Source organism: Monodelphis domestica, chromosome 3, assembly GCF_027887165.1.
Source record: "Monodelphis domestica isolate mMonDom1 chromosome 3, mMonDom1.pri, whole genome shotgun sequence".
Classification (NCBI taxonomy): Eukaryota; Metazoa; Chordata; class Mammalia; order Didelphimorphia; family Didelphidae; genus Monodelphis; species Monodelphis domestica.
Window position 1 is genome coordinate 102400315 of NC_077229.1, and position 14843 is coordinate 102415157.

The 14843-nt window shown below is 42.4% G+C and overlaps 2 protein-coding genes and 1 long non-coding RNA gene across 17 annotated transcripts in view; 2 read left to right on the plus strand and 1 right to left on the minus strand.

The window, feature by feature from the left end:
• Window positions 1-13712, plus strand: part of WDR97 (WD repeat domain 97) — a 75180-nt gene extending 61468 nt beyond the window's left edge. For 3 of the 7 annotated variants that reach the window (XM_056820693.1, XM_056820694.1, XM_056820695.1), the window contains exons 32-33: window positions 7274-7338; window positions 7674-13705. In XM_056820693.1, coding sequence (XP_056676671.1) covers window positions 7274-7338; window positions 7674-7882 — 274 coding nt within the window. In that variant the 3' untranslated portion in view covers window positions 7883-13705. Of the gene's footprint in view, window positions 1-7273; window positions 7339-7673 lie in introns of all 7 variants that reach the window. The other 4 variants (XM_056820698.1, XM_056820699.1, XM_056820697.1 and 1 more) reach the window with 3 other exon arrangements.
• Window positions 1-14843, minus strand: part of LOC107651918 (uncharacterized) — a 76546-nt gene that overhangs the window by 57097 nt on the left and 4606 nt on the right. The gene's annotated exons all lie outside the window — the stretch shown is intronic.
• Window positions 961-14843, plus strand: part of HGH1 (HGH1 homolog) — a 56748-nt gene continuing 42865 nt past the window's right edge. The window contains exon 1 of the mRNA XM_007488751.3: window positions 961-3919. The gene's annotated coding sequence lies outside the window, so the exon portion shown is untranslated. The remainder of the gene's footprint in view (window positions 3920-14843) is intronic.

Sequence of the window (14843 nt, forward strand, 5' to 3'; positions counted from 1 at the left end):
CACTCAATCTTTGGAGGGGCCCAGCAGTCCATCTCCAAAAGGTTCGACATCACTGTCATAGACCATAGCATGCCAGACTCGTCTGTCCACCACTATCTCCTGAAGTCTCTCTAAGCCGATATTCATTGCTTCCATGACACTATCTCTTCTCCTTTTGCTTTTCATCTTTCTCAACATCAGACTTTTCCCCATTGTTTCTTATGTGGCCAAAGAATTTAAGCTTCATCTTCAGTATTTGTCCTTTCAATGAATAGTTTGAATTATTTTCTTTAAGTATTTATTGATTTGATCTTCTTGCTGGCAAGGGACTCTCAAAAGTCCTCTCTAGCACCACAATTTGAAAATGTCAATTCTCTATGGCATCCAGCTTTCCTTATAATCTAACTCTTATAGCTATACATTACTACTGGAAGAAACATAGTTTTGAGGATACAGACCTTTCAGGAAGGTAATGCCTCTGCTTTTTAGTGTGCTGTTCAGGGTTGCCATAGCTTTTCTAAGCAAGCATCTTTTAATTTCATGGCTACAGTCACCATCTGCAGTGATCTTTAAGATCAAGAATAAAATCTGACATTGCTTCCATTCTCCCTCTATTTGTCAGGAAGTGACAGAATCAGCCGCCATGATCTTAGTTGTTTTGTTGTTGTTGTTAACCTTCAAGCCAGGTTCTACTCTTTTCTTTCATTCTAATCAAGATGCATCTTAATTTTTCACTTTGTCAGAGACTGCATATATATGAGCATCCCTAACATAAAAATACTCATAATCAGCAAGAGGAAATGTAAACAACAAAACGACAGTATCAATAGGCCTATAATACACTGTACTTTTGCTAAAAACTTATAAATATATTTTATATTAAAATAAATGGCAAATAACTTACAATGTCATGGCTAACAGACTGGATACAACTATTAGCTGTAGCTATAGTGCATATAAAAATATAAATAGTAAGATAGAAAGGCAATCATGCTCATTAACATTAATATTAATACTTACTAATATAACAATGCATGTATAATGTGCAAGACAAACCTTACCTAAAGGAAGATTAGGATCACTGTCTGGCTATACCTGTAATCATTTTTCCTGCAACATCCTAAATGAGCCTGATCACAGATTAGGAAGGCACTACCTCCTTTGTGACTTGATCTTTCTGTACCTAGACCTGAGCTGGTTAATGGTAGGGATCACTAGCAGGATGATAATGATCACTAGTGTGATTACTATCCCATCTTCAGAGGGATAGGCCTGCATTTCCAGACCTGAACCTAGTGGGTGCCCAAGCCAACCATCAGAAATTCCAAGTTCTATATATTGTGTCCGTGTCTTCGAGGTCCTCCTAAGTGAAGTTCTATTGAAAAAAGGGTTGCCTCCGAGTTCTACTCTCCCTTCCCCTTTGACCTGGGCTCTTCTTCGGTCCCCGAGCAGGGGCATCCTATATGAGAGATAGTGTGGTAATAGGATAGGAAAGGTCAGCGTGAAAAGTCGAGGATGACGCTGAGGTCGTGAGCCTGGCTGAATTGGAGGGAATTCGTTTAGAACAGTTGGGAAGAAGGGGCTTGGCTTTTGGAGGCAGGGGAGAGAATGGGTTCTGTTTCGGACTGGTTGACTTTGAAGTGCCTACAAGACATCTAATCCAAAATTATCTGAATAGAAACTCTCTAAAGCATCTTCCAACAATGGTTATCTGATGGCCTCCACTGGAGCACTTTCAGTGATAGGAAGTTTGTTACAAAACAGTACATTCCTGTTCAGGTTTTTTTTTTCCCTTTAGACAACTATAATCATTAGGAACCTTTTCCTTTCACTGATACTAAAATCTTCCTTTCTGTCTTCTGCTCATTGCTCCTAGTTTTGAACTTTGGAGCTCTACAAAGCTCTTTCCTCTGGATGTACAATACCCCTCTGACATTCGCCTTTTTTATCTGCCCCAATCCTTTGGGACAAGGTCTGTCATATTCCTGTCTTTAGTTTCTTCTCTCTACATCTCAGTGATTCCCATATATCAGCATTTTGACTCTATTTGTGGCATATCCTCTGGGCTTATTGCACTGCAAATGTGGGTGACCAGAGATCGACTATTTCTCCTGTAAGGGATTTAACTAGAGGTAATTTGTGGCTTCTAATACTATCACTGATGGGTTGCACCCACCCTCAATGATAATATGATTATGTTCAACAAACCATTATGAATGATGGGTAAGAGGACCTGGGAGAGGCTAGACATATAATGGACACCTTACATTTTTCTGCATCCTCTCCTTCCTTCCTACGCTTTCTGGATACACTAAATAATAATCTGTCTTCCCTTCTGCAAACCACACAGTGTTTCCTGTACTTGCTGCTATAATATCTATGTGCATTCATTTATCGACCCCCCCAGATGTCTAGAGCAAACTCTACCACCCTGTTCTAGTTGTGGGAGCTCAAGATAGGTGGACAAGGTAATCAGAGAGTGCCCTCTTATATTCTTGCTGAGGAAGGCCTCCTCTGTGTGGGCACAGGGAGAATGGAGAGTAATGTGGAGACCTGAGAAAGATTTCCCCAAGGGGATAAAAGCTGGAACTGGGAGGGCTGAGAGGTTGTGCATGAGGTTGGTGCCCATGCCTTCCTGCCTTTCTACCACATTGGAGCAGGTTAAGAAAAGAAATGAGCTGGATAGTTCAGTGGATTGAGAGCCAGGCCTAGAGATGGGAGGTCCTAGGTTCAAATCTAGCATCAGCCACTTCCCAGCTGTGTGACCCTGCGCAAGTCACTTAACCCCCATTGCCTAGCCCTTACCACTCTTCTGCCTTGGAGTCAATACACAGCATTGATTCCAAGATGGAAGGTAAGGGTTTAAAAAAAAAATGACCTTTCATACAGTCTTGCCTTTAAAAAGAACTTCAGCTGGTAAGTGCAATATCAATCATTGTCAAAGGTGCAAACCCCCGTTCCAGCCCAGATAAATGTGTATTTAGCAGATGGGTGAGGGAAGGGGACTCCTTTCCTTTTTTGTTAAAAAAATTTTTTTAAGTCATTTTATTTTCCCAAATACACGTTGAGGGGACCCCTTTTCCTAAGGCAGCATTGGTGAAGGTTTTCAAGTTCGAGTGCCCAAACTGCAACTTCAAGCTGCCTGTGAGCCCCCCAAATTACCCCAAAGAGTGGAGGAAGTGCTCCCTTTGGATGGCTGGACAGAGCCGGGGGCAAACAAAAAACAATGTCCTGCGTTGCTGGACAGCGGGGGAATGGAGCCGCTCCCCCAGAAGCGGGACACAAGGGCAAATACTTCCGCCAACACTGCCCTATGGCATAGTGGAATTTAAAATGAAGACGAGCCAAGGCAACTTCACCCAGCTTTCCAGTGATATTGAAAGTGAAGCCTTTGAGTCAAGCTTTTAACTAAAAGCCCTTCAGTCGTTCAATTATCCCAGCTGCCAGAGAGCGATAAGCAGGGGATGCTTTGCCTTCCCTCCCATTCCTGGGGAAAAGCCGCACAAAACGAGCTTCCGAGGTCAGTGGAGCTATAATCAAACCCCCCACGGAGGTGATTCTGGAGGGATCGGACAGTGGCTTGTGTTTGCGCTTTTGCCGTTGTAGTCGCTCAGTAAGTACAGCGGAGGAGGTGAATCTCTAGTCATAGGACTAGAGGACTTCTCCCTTTAAGGCATTCTCTGTGATGGCATTGCCCGTTGGGGCACCTTCACACCCCGTGAAGTCTTTTCCCCACGATCTCTAATCGGCCGTGTCGCTGGTGACTGACATTTGTAATTCAGTATAGTCCTGCGCCAGAGCCTGGTTCTCATGCGGTGATGGGGCGATTTAACTCCCCCCTGGACCATTTCAAGGGCGCGTCGCTTTGGGGGTCCTCAGAAAAGAGGGCTTGTTTGACTGCTGCAGACCACAGATACGAAGCTTTGAACAAAAGACCAAGGTGAGGAATGTGCTGCCTCCGGGGCCTCCTATCCGTTTTGGCATCTCTTCCATTTTCCCGGGGAGTCAACATTTTGTCCTTTACCTGCTGCTGAGGTGGGTGGCACCGAACTCCGGCCATTGGGCTTCACAGGCTCCTTGGATTTTACAAGCTCAGCCCAGCCATCTCCCTTCAAAGGTTTTAAGAGGTCAGTCAGTGCCTGCTTCCCCCTCTTGTTCCAGTTGAACAACACAGTGTAACAGAGATGCAAGCTTGTAACCTCAGGAGGGAAGGGGCCTTTGGACGCTGTCCACTGGTGACAAATGGCAGGACTATCCACGAGGTGGGGCCGAGTAGGCGCACTCTATTTTTTCCTTCGGCCAAATGAAAGCAAATTGTCCCTAACCATCCTCTCAGAGAGACGGGAAAGAATTCATTTGCAGACTGGCCCATCACAAAGAGAATCCCTCCTCCAGTTCACTGAATTTAAATAGGGTCCCAAAATCTCCCAGGGGAGTCGTCCTTGGACCTTGACCCAGCCTTTCCCCCCAAAGTCAAGTCTTTGACCCGAGCCAAGTCGGGTTTTGGCTTGTTCCGGGAGGTTCTAGGAAGCAGAGCGGAGAAGGGGTGACTGGACGCGGAATCTTGGGTTAATTATGCTCCATCTAGTCTTTCTTCCCTTCTCCCTGCTCCCCCCCCCCCCCCCAAGGGCTCCAACACGCATATTTTTGGAGTAGGAAATTGGCTGTGGTCGAGGATTTCAAGTGCCCGTGCCCAGAACGCCATTGCGTTTGTTCTGGTATTTTTGCTACATAATGTCAGGTTTGGGATTCTATCTATATCTTCTCTGGGAATCCTTTAATCGAATGATTGCTACAAGAAAACAGACTTCCTAGAATCTGGCTGGGGGCTTCCGAGGGAGGGAAGAACGAAGAGCTTGCGGTTTTCTCCTAACTTCGCTTTCCTCTCTTCCGGGGCTTTCTCCCCTGCTCCTCCCGCCTCCCAGCAAAAATAATAGTAATAGAATAATAATTCCCAATAAAGTCCCTCTTGGCTTGCCCAGTTAGGGAATGAAGGAACAATGTCAGTGAAGCGCAGCGCTGAGGTGGCCAGTCGGGATATTCAGAGCCATGACAATAATCCATGTTCTCTGTGGCATGTTGACTGTCTCTGAGGGAATTTGCTGCTTAAAGGGAACTGACCGTGGGAAATACTTGGCCTACCCATAATCCCATAGGCATTGGGAGAGGTCTGCCCATTCCCGCGTAGGATGGGCTCGGGATTGGAAGAGATCTACAGAACATTCGTCTGCCAACCCCAAACCTAACTAACCCCATGCGAGTCAGGAACTGTAGGATAACTGAGGAAACAACACTGAGCTCCACCCCCATCTATTAGCCATTCATCCCGTTTCCCTATTATTGCCTTATGCCATTTTACTATAAGTCTTACAACTTCCCATTTCAGTCAGCATCCCTGGTTTGCGATCCCGGCTGTCCTCTCAGTAACCATGGGAGCAAATGTGTTTGTTTCTTTGGTTGTTTCACTTTCTCCCTTGCATGGCACCCAGGTAGATCTTTTGTAGTTTGGGTGACTCATTCCCTTGTCCACTGAGCTCACTTGACAGGACTTCCCAGAAGTCCTTGCCACCTCTTTCCAAAAGGATTCTTCCTAACCCTTTGGGATTCCCATTGCCTCATTCTAGAGAGAGATGGCCACAAACCATATACCCAAAAGGATTGTGGGTGAAGGACCAAGAAGGAATAGAAGCATTGGAAGGACCACAGGCATTACTCCATTTCTACAGTCCCAGGCACAAGCACAAGCCTGGTTTCAGATCTCTGGGTTTCTGTTCTTAGATTTGATTTTTGTGGTTGAGCAAGATTTTGATCAGTAGAGCCTTGCCTTCCTTGTCTAAATGTAACTGGTATGGGGTACATGGGAATGTCCCCTTATGTAGGTAGGTCAGTCAATGATCAAATGTGAAAGTCACATCAGTCAACTAGGGCCTAGCCCATAAGTCAGTTCTCACAGATACTTATTCACCTGAGATCTGGAAAGAATATGCATGAAATAAAACTATGTTTAGGGACACATGGCAGCAAGGCCGGAGATGGAGCAGCCTGCTCCAGCCCTCCAACCAACCTTTCACTTGAAAGATTCCAAGGAAGATTGCCTTCTCAGATTTTTTGTATGAGAATTAAGTTCTGGCTCCTCAACCAGTCAGAAAACTCATCACATGATACAGGCCTTTCATTTAAATGCTCATGGATAAAAGAAGGTTCCTCAAGTCTCATGTTGGGAGGAAATCGGGCTCATTTTCTGTATGTATTCCACCAGGAAGCACACATCCAACCATACCTTAAAGACTGGACTTTCATTGGTCAGTTTTTCCATTATACAATATTACATCCCTTATTTTTTTTTCACACACACTCTGAACACTGATGCATAGACAACCAAATTCTGATTAGTTACCCCGATGAGTGAATTCTCTGCTCCTCCTGTGACCTTAAGAGGCTTTAAAGTGGAGTAGAAAGAGTCATTGGGTCTGGATTGGAATCCTGGTTCTACTACTGTGTGACCATGGGTAAGATACTTTTTCTCTTTGAGCTTATTTCCTCATGTGGAAAGGGAAGGGATTGGACTAAATGATTCTTAAAAGTGAATTTTTATTGATATCCTTTGTTGTTATATCACTTAGAGTCCCTCTTGTTCCTCTCCTCCACTCTCAGTTATTCCTCATAACAAAATTTTAAGAAACAAAATTGAAAAAGAGACAAAAATTAACCAAATGTATCAAAACACTGAAAAAAAAATCTGACAAAAATCTAGTGGGGAGGCACAAAAGATTCCATATCTATGTAAAGGAGTAGGGGGACATATCTTCTATCTCTTCTTTGAAGTTTAATTCTTTGCCATTTTGCCATACCCATTTTTATCATTTTGGTGGTGGTGGTTCTTGATGTTTCCCGAATGCAAAATGAATTCTAAGATTTTTCCCTGTTCTAAGCCCGGTGAGCCTAATATCTTGCAAGGTCAGAGGTGTATAATCCTCACCTTTAAATTCTGTTTTCCCTACCCTTGGACAGCTGAAGGGTCGGGGCTGAGAAAACAAAAGTAGGAGGAAGGGCTGTGAGACTAGAAGGGACAAGACTAGGTTCTAAGACAAGACAAATTCTAGGACAAAAAGAGGGATCTACAGGAGAAATGGCCTTAGCAAAAGAGTTGGACCTGCAAGAAGAGGATAGAGTTTCAAGAAACACTGGGGCTAGGTGACCAGTAAGAAGGACTATAGGGAAGCATATGAAAGAGAAGGGATTATGGGAGGTGTGAGGGTTGGGCTAGATTCAGCTGGGCTTCCGTTTCTACCAGCTCTATTGAAAGCAGAAAAATCCTTCGACTTCAGGAGCATAAAGATACCTTGGGAGTCCTGGATGGTGAGTGGGGTGGTGAAGGGTGGGGTGGGGTGCAGTAAAGAGTGTTAGTGTCTGGGAGTCAGCTCCCTTACCTGTCTTTTCTTTTTCATCTTATCCCCCAGTTCTGACCCCAGTAATTTACCTAAACTTGACCTCCACCTCTCATTCCACTCCCCTGGGCCTGTCCCTCTCCAACCCTGTCTCCTGACACCCTAGCTACATTCCTTCTTTACCCCACAATTTGAATCTCCTAGTTCCTCTAATTCCGGAATCTCCTTCCCAACCCCCAGGTTCTCTTCCTTTTCATCAGCCTTCATCTTCTTTCTTCTCCCTTTACTGCTTGATTTCTTCCCCAGCTCCTAGGATGATAAATTACCAGAGAAGCCGATATGGGCAGAACCTCCTGAAACGGCGTTTGAAGCTCCCCCTGCCCCGGGTGGAACCAATTCCCTTCCCACCAATCTGGCCACCTCCATCCCGTCCGCAACCTCCCTTGCTCCTGGATGAGGCCTTGCAGCGCTTTTTTCTACCTGAACTTTCACAGCCTGACTCTGACTTTGGATGAGCCCATCTGGGCCTTTGACAACCCCCCACCCTCTACCCCAAATCCAACTACAGATCTATCCCTGGCCAGACCCAGCTCAATCTGGCTCAGCCTGGGCCACTCAGATGAACCCTGATTGTGGATAGACATGGCTATTGACTGGCCAGTCCAGACCTAGCCATAGACAGAACCTCAAACTCTAGTTGGCCCAGACATAAGAGACTCTTATCCCAAGAACCACTATAGGCATAGGCAAATAGTATTCACAATAGAATAGAATAAAGAGAGGATACTTTTACCTGACACAGACCCACTGGGACATTGACTTCAACTCTACCTTACACTGGATTAGGACTAACTGATGTCCTGGGATGGGCCACCATCCTGAAGGCTGGGATGAGAGTAGGGGGAAGTGGACTAGGAGGATGGATGAAACCAAGGTGCTAGGTACAATCAAAGATTTAGACCTAGAAGGGACCTTAAAAGAAAACTGAAGCCCCAGAAGGAAATTTACCTCCTCTCCTAGAAGGGAAGTGGCTTGCCCCAGACCCTAAGACCAGAGGCAGAGCTAGAAATGAGGTATTCTGACCCCCAAATGCAGTGCTTTCCCTAACACAGCACATTGCAAATCATCTGAATATAGAATCTCAGAATCTCAGAGTTAGATGGGACCTCAAAGACCACCTAGACCAATTTAAGATTGAGTCAGAATTTCCCCCACATCCCACCCAACCATTGGTCATGCAGCCTCTGTTTGAAAGTCTCCAGAGGTGGGGAACCTCCATAGTATCTCATTCTACTTTGGGTCCATTATCATTAGAAAGGTTTTCCTTATGTCAAGTCTAAAGTTATCTCTTGGCAACTGTCATTGCTCTTAGTTCTATCCTCTGGGACAAAACAGAGAAAGTCTAATTAATCCCTCTTCTGATATGGCAGCTCTTCAAAGATTCCAGAGCTACTTGACTTCTTAAGATTTAAGACTTCTTGAGACTCATCTAGTTCCTTCAAATGATCTTTACAAGTCTACAGAGTACACAGAGAGACATTTTTTGTCTTGGGCCTCATTCCAACAAGTCTACCTATGAGGCTAAACTTGCCTCCTATGGAAGAAGCTCTTTTTTTTTTTATGTTAGAGATAATTTATATTTAGTGCATTTATGTAAAGCTCTAGACTCACTCTCCCAAAGCCAGACTAGTTACATTTCTCCCTCAGGTTTCCAGTTTGAGTCCCCCATTCTGCTGTTCCTCCTCCCTGCCTTCCACCTGTGAAGTTATAGATTAGAAGTACCTACCACCTGAAGGACACTCTCTCCCCTCTACCACCTCGGTCCTTAAAGAAAGCAGGCTCAACCCTAATGTAGTTTCCACTTAGCATTTGCTCTATCAAGTTCCTGTCCAAATGTAGCATATCTGCTAGACGAGTTAGAATCTCAGCTACCTGTGAGAGGGGTCCCTAAAGTCATTCCTAAATGCTGTACTGGCTGGCTAAAAAAATCATCATGGACTTCACTCTCAGAACTCCATAACTTTTATGTCTATTCATCAAGCTAGACACTATGAAGAGTAATTGCAATGACAGAAAAATATTAGTAGTAAGGATTCCAGAAATTCAGAGGAGACAAAAATCTAAGAAAGGAACAGGTAAAAACCCAAACAAACAAACCCCTCTGGCTTTAGATGATTTATATACAGAACAGGAGGCTGATCCAGTCTCCTAACCTTTTAGAAACTTACAAGGTTGTAACCATCTTTAATCCACTTCACTTAAAGCAGGGTGGTAAGCTTGGTGTAGATACAAAGACCCATTGCCTCTCTCCCCACCAAAGCCTTAGTCTTTGCCTTTTCATTTGAGCATTCTAGGCAGGAAAAACCCATACCAAACAAGGGACAGACCTTGGCCAACTGGTACCTTTTGAATGAACCCTAGGGTTCCAGCTAAGCTGCTGATAAAAAAGAGAAAGCTCTTTATTACAGGGTTAACAGAATAGAACCAGTTTCAGAATGAAACTCTTCAGAATAGGAGATAAAGTACTTCTATTCTGTTATACACAGAATAGAAGGCTGATCCTGTCTTCCCATCCTCTTCCTCTTAGAAAACTGGATCACCTGTTATGGATAGAAATCATTTAAAGCCAGAGGGTTTTTTTTAAATCTGTTCTTTTCTTAGATTTTTGTCTCTCAATTTCTGGAATCCCTACTACTGATCTTTTTCTGCCATTAAAATTACTCTTCCTAGTGTCTAGCCTGATGAATCGACACAAGCAGTTCTCTATTTCTCTTTATCCTTTCAGTTAAAAATCATCCTCAGATTTGTAAGACACCAGAAAACATATTCTTGTCAACCCTTGATAAGTGCATTTCATCTCTGATCAGGAGCCTATCATTCCTATATTTAAGCTGTGATCCAGAAAGCCAAATCTCATTCCCAAACACCACTTACTTCACTAGCTGTTTACTTCCCAATTATTCTTAATTTTCTGAATCCTCTCTGATAGGCAGTAGTGATGAAAACCTCTTTTGTCCTAAGGTCTATAAGTTTCTTGCCTAGGTTTTATAGTTGAACAATCCAGCTTTAAAGATAAGGAAACAAATGCCCAGAGACATGAAATTATGTGTCCCAAATTACCCAATAAACAGAAGCCCTAAGATTTGAATCCAGGCCTTTGGGCTATAAATCTTGAGGCTCCATTATTCTACACTGCCCCATATTCTCTGAGGTTACACTGTGGTTCCATTGCATTTGTTTTAGAAAAAGGTTATGATTAAGCAAAAAACAAACAAACCACACATACACACAAACACATGAAAGAAATGGTGATGAAATGCTAATAATACAAATTAAAGTCCTAACATTAGGAGAGTCCCATATTTTGAGCTTCAAGGGAGCACCTCTGAGTACCTACTACATGCTAAAAGATAAATTCAGCTTCACACTTTCCAGAGCTTTTTTGCTAATCTCTAATTTAGCCCTTTGGGTCCCATCTTCCTCTGTGGTCAGACCAATTTTGCTAATTAATGATTCTGGCTTTGTTGATTTGGCCAATATTCAGATAGACAATGTAGTCTCATCGTTAATAGCACTGGTCCCCAGAATTCTCCAGCAAAGCCAGCTCTAAAAGTCAAGAGATTTGGGGATATGAACCATAAAGCCTATCAATCAATTGCAGTCCCAAACCACAAAATCTCAGGAGATCTGGTAAAGAAGGGACTGATGAAAGCCTTCTGCAGAAAGGATGATGGAACTTAGACGTGTGGGACTAGTAAAGGCAGAGAACAAGTTCTATTAGAGTGGCCTTTCAGTATCTCCCCAAATTGGGTGTCCCACCTACCCATTATCACCTACTGAGGGAAATAGACTGTCCAGAGCTAAGGATTTAAGAGAACAGAAAATAGGTAGCAAGTCTTGGGATTTAGTTCATTTGAATAAATCAACAAAGAATAAAACAATCTCTGCTTAGAAAGAGCTCATAGTCTAAAGGAGTGGGGTGGGGGGAGAAAGTAGAACAGAGAATTAAATGCATAATAGGGATCAAATACATGTCTTCCTACCAAGATGGCTACTGAATAGGAGGCACAACTCTCAGTTCTTACTGCAGTAAAATTCTGAAAATTCATTCCAGACTAAATAAGGATCAAGAAACCTAATGAGAAACTATAGTAAATTCTTCTACTCCAAAGCTGCTCAATAAAAGGTCATACAGAAGTGCATAGGTAATAATTGGAAAGGAACAGCTTACACAAAGTACCAGCATGCCTGGAAATGGCGCATAGTTTGTAAGGATCTGTGACCGGAGGCAGCAAGAGCAGAGGGCTCTCCTTAGAGAGAACCAGAGTGGTCAAAAAGTCTTAGAATGAGGACCTTGGAAACCCCAAAGCTTATAATGCACAGTGCTCCAATGGGGACAGTCCAAATTCAGGGACTTTAGAGTCTCTACCATTCTAACTTGAGATGCCAGAAGGAGCCCTAAAGATCCAGCTCTCTGAATCACAACTGTCAAATGAGAGCCTAATCTTGAGAGGTAGAGGTCAGTTCAGGAACTAGGGGGCCTCCGTGAGGCTATGCAGGGAAACAGCCATATATGAAAATGTAGCAGGAGTAAAGTCTGGCCCTCATTCAAAGACTTAATTAAGGAATTAATATTGGAGGGATGAGTAAATAAAAGAAAATACTATCCAGGGTAGAAAATTGTTGCAAATCTAACTTCATAACAACTGCAAGCAGAAAATCAAAGGGAAAAAATGGACTTTCACATGAACAAAATGAAGCAAGAGTTCTACAAATAAAATAAAAGCAGTTGGGGAAAAGAATTGGCAGAAGAAATAACTTAGAAGAGAAAGTAGTAAACCTTTTTCACGAAATAGAATCTTTGAAAATCAGAATAGGTCAAATAGAAATCAATGACTTCATGGGGTGGTTGGTGCTTGTCCTTCCTGCTCAAAGAGGAACACAGTGACTATGTCAGGTCACTACCAATTGTGGCTGGTCAGACCAGTACAAGCTTAGAAGTCTCTCCGACATGTCAGACATGAATAGTCTGTATAAATATTTGGGGAGGGTGATGTCTCAAAATTTGCACCTCACATTTCTTTTGAGCTATGCAATTCTGCTTTGCTCATAATCCACAGTGCCTTCTTTGATGCAGGCACACCATGCAGAATGGTCCTGGGCCAGTGTCTCCCATGCTTCACATTTGATACTAAAGTTCTTTAGAGAGACCTTGAAAGTGTCCTTGTATCACTTTTTTTCTGACCTCTATGTAAGTGCTTGTCTTGCATGAGTTCTCCATAAAATAGTAATTTAGGCAAATATACGATTGGCATTGAACCAGCATGGCCAACCCATTGGAGTTGTGCTCTCTGAGCAGAATGTGAATGCTTTGTAGTTTAGTTTGAGAAAGGACCTCTAGGTCTGGTATCTTATCTTACCAGGCAATTTTCAGAATCTTCCCAAGACGATTCAAATGGAAGCAATTCAGTTTCCTGGCATGGGGTGTACAACAATGAGGTCAGCACCATGGCTCTGTACACCTTTACTTTTCTTTCTCACACTCAGCTAGCTTTGGTAATGCATGCCTTAACCTCATCATCTCTGTGGACATCCCTGAAAAGTATTCTGCCAAGGTAGATGAACTTATCCACAGCATTCAAAATTTCTCCATTTTCTATAGGTTCCATGAAGGTTCCACGTATGGATAATGTGGTTCTGACTGATGGAAAAATCTATGTTTTCTTGGTGTTAATTGTCAGGCCAAAATTAGCACAAATGGCAGAGAAAAGATCCATACCGTGTTGTATCTCAGTTTCATCAAACCAATCCTGATGTTTATGAGTGTTGAAGACTCAGATGAATCAATGCAATACTATATACCAAATTCTCGGAAAGTAGCCCACTCCTTTTTGCTCCACTGTTGCCAACCATCCCACCAAATCATTAGCAAACTATTCCTGCATGGATAAGCACTCTAACCTACTGATAGGACTTTTTCCCCCCTAGGAAAGGGACAAGGTTCTTTATCATTCCAGTAACCTAGAACTGTTTACCCTTTCAATCTTTTTTCATTGCATTTTCCCAATTACACATGTAAACAATTTTTAACATTTATTTTCTGACATTTTGCAAACCAAATTCTTTCCCATCCTTCCTCTCCTCTCCCTTCCTTGAGGCAGCAAGCAATATGTTATACATTTGCTGCCATGCAATACATATTTCCATATTTGTCATGTTGTGAAAAGACATTACACATTCAAGAAAAAACTCATGAAGGAAATAAAGTGGAAAATGGATTGCTTTGATCTGCATTCAGACTCTGTCAGTTTCTTCTATAATGGTGGACAGCCTTTTTCATAATGCGCATCTTGGGGTTGTCTTGCATCCTTGCATTGTGAAAGTAGTTGTCATTCACAGCTGATTATCACACAACAGTGATGTTACCATGTTTAATATTCTCTTGGTTCTGCTTACTTCGCTTTGCATCAGTTCATATAAGTCTTTTCAGGTTTTTTTGGAAATCTTCCTGTTCCTCAATATTCCATCATAATCATATACCACGCTTGTTCAATCATTTCCCAATTGATGAGTATCTTCTCAGTTTCCAATTCCTTTCCACTAAAGAAAAGAGCTACTATAAATATTTTGTATAAGCAAGCCCTTTTCCCTTTCATTGATCTCTTTGGGTTATAGACGTAGTAGTGGCATTACTGGGTTAAAGGAAATCCCAAATTGTTCTCCAGAATGATTACATCAGTTCATAGTTCAACAGTGGTTACTTAATGTCCCATTTTTCCCATAATCCCTCCAACATTTAGCATTTCCCTTTTTTGTCATATTAGCCAATCTGATAGGTGTGAGGTGGAACACCAATTTTGTTTTAATTTGCATTTCTCTGATCAATAGTGATTTGGAAGTATAACAGAACAGATATACAACAAACAGCAGCAAAAGATTATAGTAACCTTATAGTTGACAAAAATATAGATCCAAGGTATTGACATAAGAAATCACTCTTTGGTAAAAATTACTGTGACGACTGGAAAGTAGTTTGGCAGAAACTAGATATAGATCAATATCTTACACCATTCATTAAGATGAAATCAAAATGAACATATGATCTAGACATAAAAGGAGATATTATTTTAATAACCTTTACCTTCTGTCCTGGAATCAGTACTGTGTATTGGTTCCAAGGCAGAAGAGTGGGTAAGAGCTAGGCAACCGGGGTCAAGTGACTTGCCCAGGGTCACACAGTTGGGAAGTGTCTGAGGCCATATTTGAACCCAGGACCTCCCATCTCTAGTCCTGGCTCTCAATCCACTGTTACCCAGCTGCCCCCAAAAGGAGATATTATAAACAAATTAAAACAGACAATATATTATCTATCATATTTATGGATAGGAGAGGAATTTATGGGTAAACAAGGGATGGAGAATATTCAGAGATGTAAAATGGATAATTCTGAGTACATTAAATAGAAACATTTTTGTA